This window comes from Pipra filicauda, unplaced genomic scaffold (assembly GCF_003945595.2).
Source record: "Pipra filicauda isolate LSUMZ 115617 unplaced genomic scaffold, ASM394559v2 scaffold86_size2582843_pilon, whole genome shotgun sequence".
Lineage (NCBI taxonomy): Eukaryota > Metazoa > Chordata > Aves > Passeriformes > Pipridae > Pipra > Pipra filicauda.
The window spans coordinates 1,512,868-1,526,663 of record NW_024105053.1 but is presented as its reverse complement, the minus strand read 5'-3'; the positions used below and the strand labels follow the sequence as shown (position 1 = coordinate 1,526,663).

Genomic DNA, 13,796 nt, shown 5'->3' with positions numbered 1-13,796 from the left:
CCCATGCTTCCTACATATCCATTTTACACCTTCAAACTCAGGTTGCATTAGAAAAGAGGTTGATAAGTGAGCACTAAGAAAATAATTCAGCTCTACCAAAATTATGCATAGAATATCTACATGAAAATTTTAAAAACATTGAGAATTTAATGATAATATAGTTTAATATGGTCTGCTGGCTCCTCTGGCACCTTATAGGACCTTCCAGTACCTAGAGGGGCCTTATTAGAAAGATGGGGACAGACTTTTTAGTAGAGCCTGAGCGAACGGAGAAGTGGTGATGATTTTAAGGTAGAAGAGGGTAGATTCAGACTAGAAATAAAATTTAGTGTGAGAGAACTGGTTACTGTAAAACATTGGAAGATGTTGCTCAGGGAGGTGCCCCATCCCTTAAAACATTCCAGGTCAGGTTGGGCAGGGCTCTGAGCAACCTGATCTAGTTAAATGTGTCCCTGCCTTTGACATGGGGGTGGACTAGGTGAGCTTTAAGGGTCCCTTCCTACCCAAACATGACATTGTATGATTTTAAGAACAGGATGCCAACTGCATGAAAAGACAGCTAAGGCAATATATTGAGAGATACATGGAACTGGCAAAAAGCCTTAAAAAAAAAAGACTAAGGAAAGAAGACCAGTAGATAGTGATTATTTTCAATCCTTAAGGCAAATTCAGTATTCAACTTGGTTTTTCTTCATATTTAACCCTCTGTATGACAGAATCTTTTAAATAAATAATATTTTATAGTAATTGGTACAGTGACTTCAAAGTTAAAGACTGTAACATTTTATATAACTTTATTTATTGCACATTCTATTAATTTTTATAAATACTTAGGTTTGGGGAGGAAGCCTTCTTTAGGCAACCAATGTAAAAAGATGGACTGCAAAAAACAAAAAATAAGGCATTGTTCTTTAAATGTGATATTGCAGTCACAGCATAATGCAACTCTGCACAATTTCTGTTTTGAGCAATAAAGAGTTGATGTCCAACATTTTAAACATTTGCGTCTCACAAAGGGTTTTTTAATTGACAGGAAAAAGTAAAGGTTCTAAGTTGAAAGTACCTTAGAGGATACTTCGTGCCTGTGTAGTCACCCTTCTATAGTACAGTTTAAGGCTGCCTTAATTGTGACTTCTCTGCACATTCTTTGTGAAGCTGCTATCAGTAGTTACAGATTTTTGTTTAGAAGTAGGCACTGCACAGTTCACCAACAAAGCTGCTCTCTTAACAGTAACAGAGTAAAAGGCAAGGTACTTTGATGCAACAGAGAAATGATACATGAAATCAACATTAAAAACTTAGCAACTATCCACAGCTAATGACTTTGCTAGACTCAGTGTAGCTGTATAAGCAAAAGAACAAGTTCCCAAAGCTGCAAGTGAAACTATGATTCTCAAACACCAACTACATGCCTGTGCAAATAGAAAATACAGCTCAACGTGTTTAGCGTTCCTTAGGTTCTTGGATTTTTTCAAATCATGGCTGGGCTTCGCGAATGAAGATTTGGGAAGGGCTCTACCCACGTTTGTTGCAAGCACGTTGGTGGCTAAAAAGGCCAATACGAGATAGAATTTTTTTTTTTTCAAATATAGGACAAAAATAAAGCAATGCAAAGAAAACAAAACACGTTAATGAATAACATTCATCCTCATGCTACTAGGATCTTCAAAGTTACTACTATTCTTCTCCTCACTACTCCAAAACCTTGAAATATTTATTCTTAGACTGCTTTTGTGTTAAAACATGTTGAAAGTGGTAGGTGTACAAGCACTTGATCTGATTGGACCTGAAGAAGCCTTATGAATTTGTGTTTTGTTCATTAACTGCTGTTTGCCCTCTAACTTTCATAATAAAATACTATGCAATAGTTAGCCCATCAAAGAGGTAACGTATGGTGATGGGCTTGCCAACTGCTGCCAGATAGAATCTGTAACAGCTAGGTTCTATCTTCCCTTTAGTGATAAAGAGGTATTTTTCTTTTAGTTTAAACCCATCTCAAAAAAAATTTTCAAACCTCTTTCAATCTAGGACTTCTTTTTTTCAGACATCTACTTTTGGCTGAATTGGCTTGGAAGTTATTGGATAAGACAGACAAAGAGACAGAATAACTGAAAAAATATGTAGTTTTTGAAGAGACTGTCTGTAAAGGAGCTTGGAAGAATAAAGAAAATCTGTATCCTGCTGTTTGAATCCCATGTGGCTTGAAGAAGAGGGAATCAGAGAAGGATATCAAGGAAATATACAACTGCCAAAAAATTCTTTCCCATATCAAAATATTTCAAATACTGAACTCAATTCAATTGAATACTGAAAAGTGGCTAGCCACCAATGCTAAGCCTTTACTCTCATGGCAAATATTTGCTTAGTCATGCCAAATTAAATTAGATGAAAAGAAACAGAGAACAAAAAGAATGAAAATCACATTTCTACTTTTAATATATTTATCACAAAAGCACTGGCAATTACTACCCTAAAAAAATCCTGATTTCTCCAAACACTACTCTCTTCCTTTCTTTTTTCCTTCTTATCCATCCATTTTCTCTAGTGTTTCTGGCTAGTTTTGACTATTACACTACCTAAATTAGGAATAACAATCACCTCCCAATATAAATAACCAAATAGTAACATACCCTCATGTTTCAAGGCACTCAGATGTTCTTGTTTTATTTTAAGTGCCAGTTCTTGTTTCTTTAATTCTTCTGGGTCTAAAGGAATTACACTGACTTTCTTCTGTGATCCTGTAGGAAAACAGACCTTTCAGTCTTTGGACTTTGCTAGTAAATTTGTGTATCAATACACAGGCACTTATTAGCATATTTTTTTTAAAGAAAAATTACACTTTCTGCTTTACTTGATGTGACCATTATGAGAACATGCAGGTGGGTGCTCAGCTATCAAATGTGATTTACATCTGCAAGTCATGCTAAGATTAACACTCCATAAACATACCCCAGCATATACAACTGTATTAAAATTGCTCAAAGGACATCCTAAAATGTATTTCTGAATGGAAAAATCATGACTGAGTAGGTGCGGCTCTGTTTTGACCCTAGATGGTCAGAATATCCTGTTTGACCCTAATATCTACCAATTTATCGCAACCAGCAGATAAATAAACATCTTTTGAATAACACTTGTTTCTTTATGTCTTTCCAAACCATTCTGTAATCTGCATTACCAGCTTGTTTTAACTTGTTTATCTATGAACAGATACTGTAAAGGTATTTTATAATGTTTTTAGAGATTCTGTAGCCATGTCACTTTGGCTATTACTCAAAAATATTAAAATGTTTGTAATTGCTTTATCCTAGAAGAAGAGCAGATGGGGATGTTACAGAAAAAAAAATAATGACATCTGCATGCTACATAAGGTCAACATAAAGCAAATGGTCAAATCAAGAAATGACAAAACTACATGTGCTAAATTGTATCACTCAGTTACTAGCCCACAGCTCTTTCCCAGGGAATTCTTGAGTCACAGGAACACTACAGTAACGTTGTGTTTGACATTAAATCAAAGTTGATACTTCAGTTACAAATCATCAGTTGACACTTCCTCTTCTACCAGGAGGAATGCACAGCTGAGTTCTCATTGCAGTTCTATCACTTTATGGTTTTGTGATTTCAGGTAAGTTGTCTGGTACCAGGTAGGAACAAAAATTTAGTTCCAAGAAGCAATCCACAAACTCCAACCTAGCCACTTAGCATACAGCAGGTGACGACTGCTAATTTTTTTCTCACAAAACTTTTCTGGAAGTCTGAAAATCTGCTACTCTCTTGGCTGGACTAAATGCTAAACTAAGCCTCCGGCTCTCTGGGGCTCACAGTTGGCTAAGTATTCGCAAGCCTATGCTTGTTCGACCTACTAAAGGCAGAATCAACCAGAGGGAGAGAACTGAGCAGAGTGCAAATTAAATGTCCGTAAAAGAAAAAAAGTCATCTGCTTTATGCACAGTAGTGCTATAGTTACAGCTTTCTCACTTGGAAATGGAGTACCTGATTTCAGGTTACCCTCACATCGCAGGGCATGAGCCCCTCTCTTGACATGTAGAATGTCTACACAAAAGATAAAAGATTCAGGCTACTAGCCTTGCTTCCTGCTGAAGTTAGGACATGTTGCAGGAAAAAAAAAGTGGAAGTTACATAAACCACTACCTGCACAAGGAAGTAGTTATGACAAAATGTATAAACAGCCTTGTACACCACAATCCCTTCCAGCAGACTGCCTGTTCCCCTTTTGCAAATAAATTAGGACAGTTTCTTACCAGGCCTACATTCGAGATCTCCCTCAATACGAGTTGCTTTTTTTTGAGACTATAGATGATATTAGATTCTATGTTCTTTATTTACACCACATTGCAGTTACACATAAAAATTATGGACATTGATTGATCCATGCTAATATATGGCTACTAAATTAATTTCAGTATATTTTAAGATACTGGATAATTTACTCATTCCATTCCAGTCCTATTATTTTAATTGTTGAGGAATGCAGTCAGTGCAGCTAGCTTTGGGAGCTGCAGGCTGAGTTCTGGGTGATGGGAGCCTGAGACAAGAGGCTGTGAACTGGCACCAACCCTTTGCAGAACAAAGGGCCCGGGGCCCTGCCAGGGGACTGGACACCCAGAGTCACAGCAGGAGACAATGACCCCAAACTTTCATGCACTTAGACTGTGAGAGCATAAGAGCCCAGGGTCTCCTTTGTTCAGGGTCCTTCCTTAAAGGCACCAGTTCAAGCTCTTATCCTGTTGTTGCACCATGATTAAATTATTTTAAGGATCCAGACGTCTGAGACTCTGCCATGGGAAACCTGGGATGGAGCCTGAAAGGAAACCTGGGCTGATTGTGCAAGTGTGGGCTGTGTAAGGAATCAGTTGGGGACCTGTCCATTCACTGGAGCTCCCTGCTTTGAAGAGACCTCAGTCCCAGCTCAAGTGGTGCAGAGTGTGACTGCCAGAGTGGCTCCTGGATGGTCAGACAGGGAAGTTTCCTTAATATTAATATTTGAAATATTTTGACTTATAGCTGGCAAATAGGCAGAATTTAATAGAATTTTATTTAATTTGATAAACTAGTTCTAACTATTCCATTCCAGTACGGAACATGGAGAAAAAATATTTATGTGCTATTTAGAATCTTTATTCCCACATATAAAGACAATATATATGTTTAAATAAATGTAATTGCCATTCAAAAACCTCTGCCCTTTTTTATCACTACCAGCTTTTTATACTGACATGTCACACTTTGCATTTTAAAAGAGAAAGTAAATACAAATTAAATATCTTGGCTTATTCATTTCTGTATTACTCACATATTTACATTTCAGTAATTTCAAGTACTGTTGAAACAAAGCTTGTATTTTAAATACCTTTCTTCTTAGTAAGTGATTTGGTAGAAGGCTTTCTGACATCTTTCCCAGCAGCTTTGCCTGAGCGTTTCGGATCTTCTTTCGGTTTTTGTTGCTGCTGTTCTTCTTCCTCCATTTCTCTAAACTCTATTTCAGCTGTTACCTTGACACCATAGTCACACACAGTACAGTACATAGCATGAAGTCTGTGCAATTACTGTTTCAAATTGCCTATATTTGCTGAAAGTACTTAATGATAAGTAGACACATAAATAAAGGAGATACTTTAACTAATCGATTAAACTTTGATTATTTACCAAAAATATAATTGTACATCAAAAATGTAAGACAGAGACAGAGTGGGTTTAATTCTGTAATCATTCCCTGTGCTCAAGGAAAATGTGAGAAATGCAAGAATCCACAGTACAGGAAGCAAGCCTAAAAGTTATGTGGCAAGGGTGCAGAAATTCATTTATTTTTAAATGATCACAGAGAAAAGAAAAATTAAACCTAGAGACCAACCATTTTAAAAGCTCACCTAATTTACTTTTAGCTATATAGAAAAAAGAATGTAACTATAGCTTTCAAGCTGTGAAAATTTTGAGCAAACACTGCATCACAGGACTAAAATTCTCCATCTTCTTACACTTCTACAGAGGGGGAAGAGGAGAGTTTGTCATGGAAGAACTAGATATACAGAGGCAACATTCAAAGTATTTCTCTCAGTAATGGAGTAAAAGGGTCAGTTATAAATACAGAGATGCTGATAACACACAGATTCCAACACTTTCCTCATAGAACTACAAAAATGTTCAATGGAAATATCAGCAGCAGAGCAAGAGGCATGAAATTGAGATACACAGTGCAAAGATGATGTGTTTAGGCTGCCTGCTGAATGGGTGGCTTTGAATGTATGATCCAGAAATGGTTAAGTAAATAAAATATTCCTTACCATATTTGATACTGCTGTTACTGCTTTTTGCCATGTATAAATAATAAGCCTTTCATCATTCCTGCAAGTAGCCAGTCTATTTTCAGAATTCTCAACGTTAGGACTTGCCTGTAGAGTTCTCTTGTTTTCTGTCTCAGCATTAATTTCTGGTGAAAACAGTTTCCAAGAAACCAGAGGAATCCTCAAAAATAAAATATAAGCAATAATTGACACATCCCTTTGCAAAAAGTGTTAGTAACCATATCAGAGAATATGCCAAAAAAATTAGAATGCTATTTTCAAAATTTCCAATAGCAAGAGGAAATGACCAAAAGTGAAGAAGAGTGTGTATGAGAAGAAAACTGTCCAGTTTAACAATTAACAGCTAAGGAATACAAACAGATGGATAAAACTACAGCAAATAACTGTGTGATTTGCTGATGAATTACACATGAGTTAGAAGCAGAGTTTTAATACTAAGACATTTTCTAAATGCACTGCAAGTAAGTTAAAAAGCAGGTGTCAATACTGATGGCATTTTTTATATTGTGAAATTATCTGATGGTATCCCTTACCTTTTAATATGGCATTTAGTTCTGTGCATCTTTGTAGGTTGCTTTGATTTACATTTGTCATTACACAACCCATTTAATTATGTTAATTGGTGCAAATTTTAAACCTGCTAATGTTCCACAATAATATTTTAACTTATTTATGTGAGGATTGTGCTGGAAATGATCAGCAACACAAAGGGACATAGGAAACATTTCTACAGTAGATTTACTCCTAAGGCAGCCTTTACATTTTACAGTTCAGGGATGCATTAGTGAAAGTGATACAGGTAAATCAGTAAAAAAATCAGGGGTACATATAACCTATAAGATGACATAAGATCCATCATTTGAGTATAATCCCTGGCTAAAAATTCTTGTTTCCCTATCCTTCTAAGTATACACACATATACTTCCACATTCACCCACAAAGTTATCAGTGCATTGTATTTGTTCATATTTGTATAATTTAATAATGCATTTCTACCTTTTTGATTTGTCTTCATCTTCCTTCTGCTCTACAGCTTCCTTCTGCTCTACATCTTTCTTATCTACATCTTCCTTATCTACATCTTCCTTTTGCTTTACATCAAAAATATCTAACAGTGGGATTCTAGTAAAATCTTTACTGTCTTCTGTTGGGATTTTTCCTTCCATTGACCTATAGTAGTCATGAAGAATTCTCTTTGTATCTTGGAAACGATCCATTTCAACCTCGAGAAGAAAAGACAGAAGAATTGTAATTCAAAATAGGACAGAACAAAGTTCTGTTACTTTTTTAAATACATCTTATCAGAAACAATTCTAAATCCTAAGAGTTTGAAGGACAGAAAGAAGCATAACCATTTATAGCGTACTCAATGCATACTTCTACTTGCATCTATACTGTATTCACACTGCTATTTCTAAGGAGTAATAAGAATCTTGGTTGTTAAAATAGCAAAAATAGGAAAAATCCTCTACAATAAATAATCACAGAATCACAGAATACGCTGAATTGGAAGGGGCCCACAAGGATCATCAAGTCCAGCTCATAGCCCTGCACAGGACCACCCCAAAGAGTCACACCATCAGCCTAATGCGTATTACATTTAATCACAATATATTTTGATGTATATATATTTCTATAGTAGCAAGTATGCCAGCATATTACGTGGATCTTCTTTTTCAAAGGAAATAAAATCCTTAATACCATAAAATAAAAAGGGCTATGGATGGAGAACATTTTACAAGTCATACAGTTTTTCTGGATCAAAGAAATCAACACGCTTTACACACCTAAGTGTCTTGAAGATCTTTTTGTGTGAATCATCTCAGAAGAAATCAAGTAAGATTCAAGAAACATTTAACACCTGTCATGTTTTGATTTATTGATACAGTATGGTGTTAGTCTCTAACTGACAAAACAGCACTAAATATTCATGGGAAAATGCACAAAACCACATTCACAAAACAAAGGATAAAACCTTTGTGGTGTAAACCAGTACTCATCCATAAGTTAAGGAGGAAATATATTCTATTATAACTGTGTGTACACAGAAAGATGGAATGAAATCTGATAAATGGCATTTATACAAATCTATATGTTCATGCAGTTACAGAGCCACCTGGGGAACATATGAAACTTTCAACAGAAAAACCCACAGATGGAGAGCTCAATATCAAAGAAACCTGTTTCTGGCTGTTTCTAAAAAAAAAAAGTCATTACATAAAGTTACAGTTATTATATTTTTAGTTCTGCAGTTTTAGGATTAATAATTCAGTTATTTTGGGAAGTATATACTAGACTAAAGAAAGAAATAATGTATTCCTTTAAATTTTCCTTTATGAAAATAAAAGCTTATCTATGGTTAATACATGTGTTTGTAATTTGAAAGAGTTACTCTGCATATACACACAAGACAGATCAAATTAGATTCACAGTGAATCTCCACTGGACTGCATCATATCTGTCCATGAAATTCTGTCAGAATCAGGATTGCAAAGTTATATATGATTATAAAAGGAGAATAATAAAATATTTAAGGTCTGTAACATTACTTTAATTTGTCTTCTTTATGCATATAATTCAAGATGGATTTTTTAAATAGTCAGGTCTATAAATACTCTAATTACAGGATGAATGTGGTTCAGCTAGTCAGGAGTTATTTGATATTTCAACCTCTCTCTTTAGTCAGTGGCCTTAAGTCTTTCTTTAGGGCATTACTTAGACTCTTTTAAAATGAAGTTAACAATTTACTTACTGCAGCAACAGACTGTTTCACAAACTTCATATTTAAATTACCATAACACTCATACGAGATAAGAGAGTGGCTCCCTTGTTTATTAAACATATAAAAATCACACAGAGAATTAAAGGCATGAAACCCACCCTAAACTGCTTAGGTCTGCTTTTTTCAGCTAAATCATCATCACAAGGTATGTGTTTAAAGCACTGTTTTTATTGTCTTCTTTAAAGTGCCAAAACTTTCACAGAATTTTCACTTCCATTTACAGAAAAGCCTGTCTAGTCTAGTCTATTCCAGTCCAGTTCTAAACCAAATTTATGCACCTAGAACAGAAGTAACAGGGAAATCTTACTTTACTGCTCTTGAAAAATTTAAGGTTAGATATCTGAAAGCTGGGTCATATTTGAATGGGTTTTCTCAAGAGCAACAAATGACATCTCAATATCAAAAACATACCTTGCTTTTTGGTTTTTTTTCAGTGTGTAGGTAAAATTTCAAGCCACATTGGTGAAGTTACAACTGAAATAATTTTGAGATACAGGAAATACTGTAACATCAAGTAAGTCAACAACAGAGGAGAATTATGTACTTCACAAATTAAATGGAGATGTCAATATGATTATAGAAGGATAAATATCTGTAACATTTCTGTTAAAAAAATCAGATTCACTGGAGTGATAAAATAGCAAAAAGTAGCACTGTATAACAGAGATTGAAAGTTTGGGGGGGTTGGACAACAACAATGGTATTTTTCTTAACCTTTCCTGCCTTTATGGAATGTCACCTTTTTGTCTCTCAGCTTCCCAGATAAATTCAGAAGAGACATGAAGATTTGCTTAACTAATTCTCAGTCTCTCACACATTTCTCTCAGGCTTACTGTCCTCCAAATCGAAGTCATTGTCCCCTTCCATTGCAGACTCTGTAGTGGTCCATACCTGCATAAGTGAAAAGAAATGGTTCATTGCAATTCCCCTGTGATCTGGCAGCCAGCCTTTATTCATGATATCAACACGTTCCTGCTCTGCTTCTTCCCTTCTGCTGACACAGATATCCCAGAGAAGATCTCTTAGGTCCTAAAACACAAAATCAAATATGATAACTAATTATGAAAGAAAACTTAAATAACTTTATTTTATATATTTATTATTAATTTTGGGGGGGGGGGGCTGTGTATAGAGCATTGTCTCATTTGGGGTTTTTCTTTATTGCCATAAATATCAAAGCCTGGTCAAGTCACATGCTTATAGAGAGCTGACAGAAAGTGGCTTTACAAATGTACCACAGAGAAGAATACAAAGACCTGAGTTCAATGTGCAGGCTGCCTTGCTTTTCCTCAGGCAGAGATAATCTATCTAAGCTAGACAAACAGGAGACTATGAATAGCTAAGCTCCCAACTGCACCAACTTTGCAGTTGGATGGTTTGCTAACCAATACACTAAGAATAATACTCTAAAGGGATGTGCAATATGAAAAATTCTGAGAAAATTATGCCAGATTTCAAGAGGTGTTCCAATTTGGATTACCTCCATGCCATTTTTCTCTAACATTCTTTTAATTAAGGGCTCTTCAACTAATGTCTACATCTAATAGCAGAACTATGTGGCTCACTGACAGCACTGAAGACCTACTAAGCATCAAACATCCTTGCAAATCCCTTGTTCCCTATTACCATCTCTGCACGGAAATAGCGTGAACAAACCACTATGTTGTAAGAGGTCATAGGAAGAGATCTGTTAAATGCAGTGCTAAGGTAGGACCAGATGACCTGTCTGTTGGGCTCCAAGCAGTTCCGCCTCACCTGACCTGTTCTGGAATAAAAAAGGTGTTAAGTGTTCCAGACTACAAGCCCTGCCATGAGGAGCTTAGCTTCAGTTGAGGTGATTCCATATTCACCAGGTTTTGGTCTCAGACTATTATGTCAAATCCTGTTAGTCTCTCCCTGTCCAAAGATTTCAGACAAATTCACTCATCCTCTGTTGAACAAAAGCCACAGGGAAGCTGACAAATAGGAAGCCCAAATACATTAGTGATGGCTAGAAGGTACTCAAGGTGCAGACAATCAGATATTCATCATTGTCCACATTGTAGAATATATACCTAAAGATATGCTGCTGAATATAAAAGTATATAAGCACACAACTTATCTGTTGGCAGTGGTGGGTTGACCTTGGCTGGCTGCCAGCTGTCCACCAAACTGTTCTATTAGTACTCCTCACAGGAAAGGAGGAGAAAATATGATTGAAAAGTTCATGCGTCGAGATAATGATGGGGAGATCACTCACCTCTGTGCAAAACAGACTTGATTTGGGAAAATTAACTTAATTTAATGCCAATTAATAACAGAGCAGAATAATGAGAAATAACGCAAAACTAAAACCACCTTACCCCGCCCATTCTTTTTCCCAGGCTCAACTTCACTCCTGACCCTTCTACATCCCACCTCCTACCTGGCACAGGGAAAATGGGGAATGGGTGGTTGTGGTCAGTTTATTATACGTTGCATTTGCCCCTTCTTCCCCCTTGAATTCTTTCCCTGCTCCAGAGTGAGGTTCCTCCCATGGGATACAGTCTTTCATGGATTTCTCCAGTGTGAGTCCTTCCCAGAGAATTTAGTAATTGAAGAGCTGCTCCAGTGTGGGTCCTTTCTATGTGTGCAGCCCTTCAGGATTGCACTGCTCCAGTATGTACACTCTATGCCCTGCCAGAACATCTGCTCCTGCCTGTGCTCTTCCGCACAGGCCACAGTTCCTGCCGGGAGCCTGCTCTGATGTGGGGTCTCTGCATGCCCATGGACTGGAGTGGTGAATGAATTCCTTGTTTTTCTTTGCTTGGTGCATGATTTTTGCTTTACCTGTTAAACTCTCTTTATCTCAGCCCACAAGTTTTCTAGCTTTTATGATTCTCTCCCCAATCCCACTGGTGGGGGAGGGAAGGAGTGGCTACATGGGGCTTAGATGCTGGCTGGGGTTAAACCACAACAGCATGTCAAAGGAAGTCTTGGCTGGCCTTTGGGCTTTAGGCCTTTAAGAAAGTTCTCGTACATCACAAGATGGGGTGGGATTTTATATTTTCCAGTCGATACCAGAGAAATTTTGTTTTCAGGTTTTACAGTTGGCCCTTTCTAGTGTTTTAGGAGAGGATCAGCTGAGATGACAGAGTTGAGCAGTCTAGGAGTTTGAGGAAAAACATTCTGAAGATTATCACTGCTTTCATTTCCTCTTTTTTTCTAGCATCAAGGAAGGATGGCTGACAGAATTCTTACAGTCAGGGACGTACAATGGGCATGGCCTAAAAGCATAGAGGAGGTATCATCTTCACAATCACCCAAAGGTTTGGGATCTACAAGGAATAGAATGGGTCACTCAAAGAAAAAATATCTGAAAATCATTTATTCACTCCAAAATGTTTAGCCTTATCACAGTAACTGAGTCTCACTGCATCATATGGGAGTACCACCTCCTCTTAACAGAATCTGAACTGGACAATGTCAAACATGGATTTCTGTTATATACAACAGTCCAAATATTTTAATTTTACCTTTCTAAAATATAGCACAGAGTGATTCCAGTCTTTTTATAATTCCACTTAGTAGAAATTAGGACTATGGATGATGATTTTTAAGTCCTCTAATTCATTCTATTGAAATAATTCTACAGAAAAGAAGGTCCATCTAGTGCTTTTTCCATCTCAGTGAATTTATCCACGATTCCACAAATGTTGCCTTTTACTAGCAACGTTGTCAGTATTCTTTTTCCCCTTTTTTGGGAGCATTTTTCCTGATACGACTCAACTAAAAATTATGTCTGTTCTGAAATGGGAATCTGATAAAATCAAAGACAGTTGTACTTTTGGCTTATGTTAAATCTGGCTATGTCAGAACTTTTAATGTCACAGATTTTTGTGAAGAAGAACACTCAGGACATATATGACCTAGCAAAGATCTACCTGAATCAAAACATTTCAAAGAAATTCTCTGTACTTTGTATGAATGAAAGAAAACATATATTACCATATATAACTTATGGAAAAACTAAAATCTTGCCAAGATTTGTTAGATTGTGATAGAAATGGCTAAACTTGTAAAATCTCTGAAACCCATCAAATTTAAAGAAAAAAAGAGCAGTGTACCATGATACCACAGTGTAACCTAAAAATTAAAGCAAGACTTAAGAATATTATGGCCAAACAACAGAGAAATAACTGTGAAGAACACTTTATGCACAAGAGTAAATTAAATAGTTTAAGAGGAGTTGTAAAGAAGGAAAAAGAAGTAAATAATATCGGTCATGTCATATCAAGCTTGTATACAATGAATAATAGTCTATGATATATTGTAACTTTTGCCATTTACTTACAGTAACTCTTTGGTGTAGTTCAGCTTTTGTTTCCTCATCATCTCGCAAGTCATCAGAAATCGAATTAAAATCTGTTTGCCACTGAGATACAAACTCCTGCTTAAGATGTGGACGTTTCAAATAATCTTGGAAATTTTCTCTGTAAATTATGGTAAAATAATTTTGGTGTTAAATGACATACAGAATGCCATATGAAAAATAAAATACACTAACATTTAAGGTAATAAGATACTATTTCTACTCACCTAATATCTGTTATGTAATGAATCATCGCGTATTGTTCATCTCTTAGGCATCTAAGTACAGTTTTGATGGTATTAATATATGTATTTTCTATCATTTCCCAGTAAGGTACTAAAAAATCAATTATCTCCTG

At 36.2% G+C, this 13,796-nt stretch overlaps 1 protein-coding gene across 23 annotated transcripts in view; it reads right to left on the bottom strand.

Annotated features, from left to right (window-relative positions):
* SPEF2 (sperm flagellar 2) overlaps positions 1-13,796 on the bottom strand; it is a 78,507-nt gene that overhangs the window by 28,594 nt on the left and 36,117 nt on the right. For 21 of the 23 annotated variants that reach the window (XR_005567057.1, XM_027745598.2, XM_039390760.1 and 18 more), the window contains 7 exons: positions 13,666-13,793; positions 13,421-13,559; positions 10,000-10,137; positions 7,323-7,549; positions 6,306-6,486; positions 5,375-5,516; positions 2,631-2,738 (listed from right to left, as the gene is read on the bottom strand). Coding sequence is in view for 21 of the 23 variants with exons in the window: in XM_027745598.2 (XP_027601399.2) it covers positions 2,631-2,738; positions 5,375-5,516; positions 6,306-6,486; positions 7,323-7,549; positions 10,000-10,137; positions 13,421-13,559; positions 13,666-13,793 (1,063 nt within the window). In the remaining 2 variants the exon portion in view is untranslated. Of the gene's footprint in view, positions 1-1,103; positions 1,224-2,630; positions 2,739-5,374; positions 5,517-6,305; positions 6,487-7,322; positions 7,550-9,256; positions 9,387-9,847; positions 10,138-13,420; positions 13,560-13,665; positions 13,794-13,796 lie in introns of those variants that run through there. The other 2 variants (XM_039390775.1, XR_005567058.1) reach the window with 2 other exon arrangements.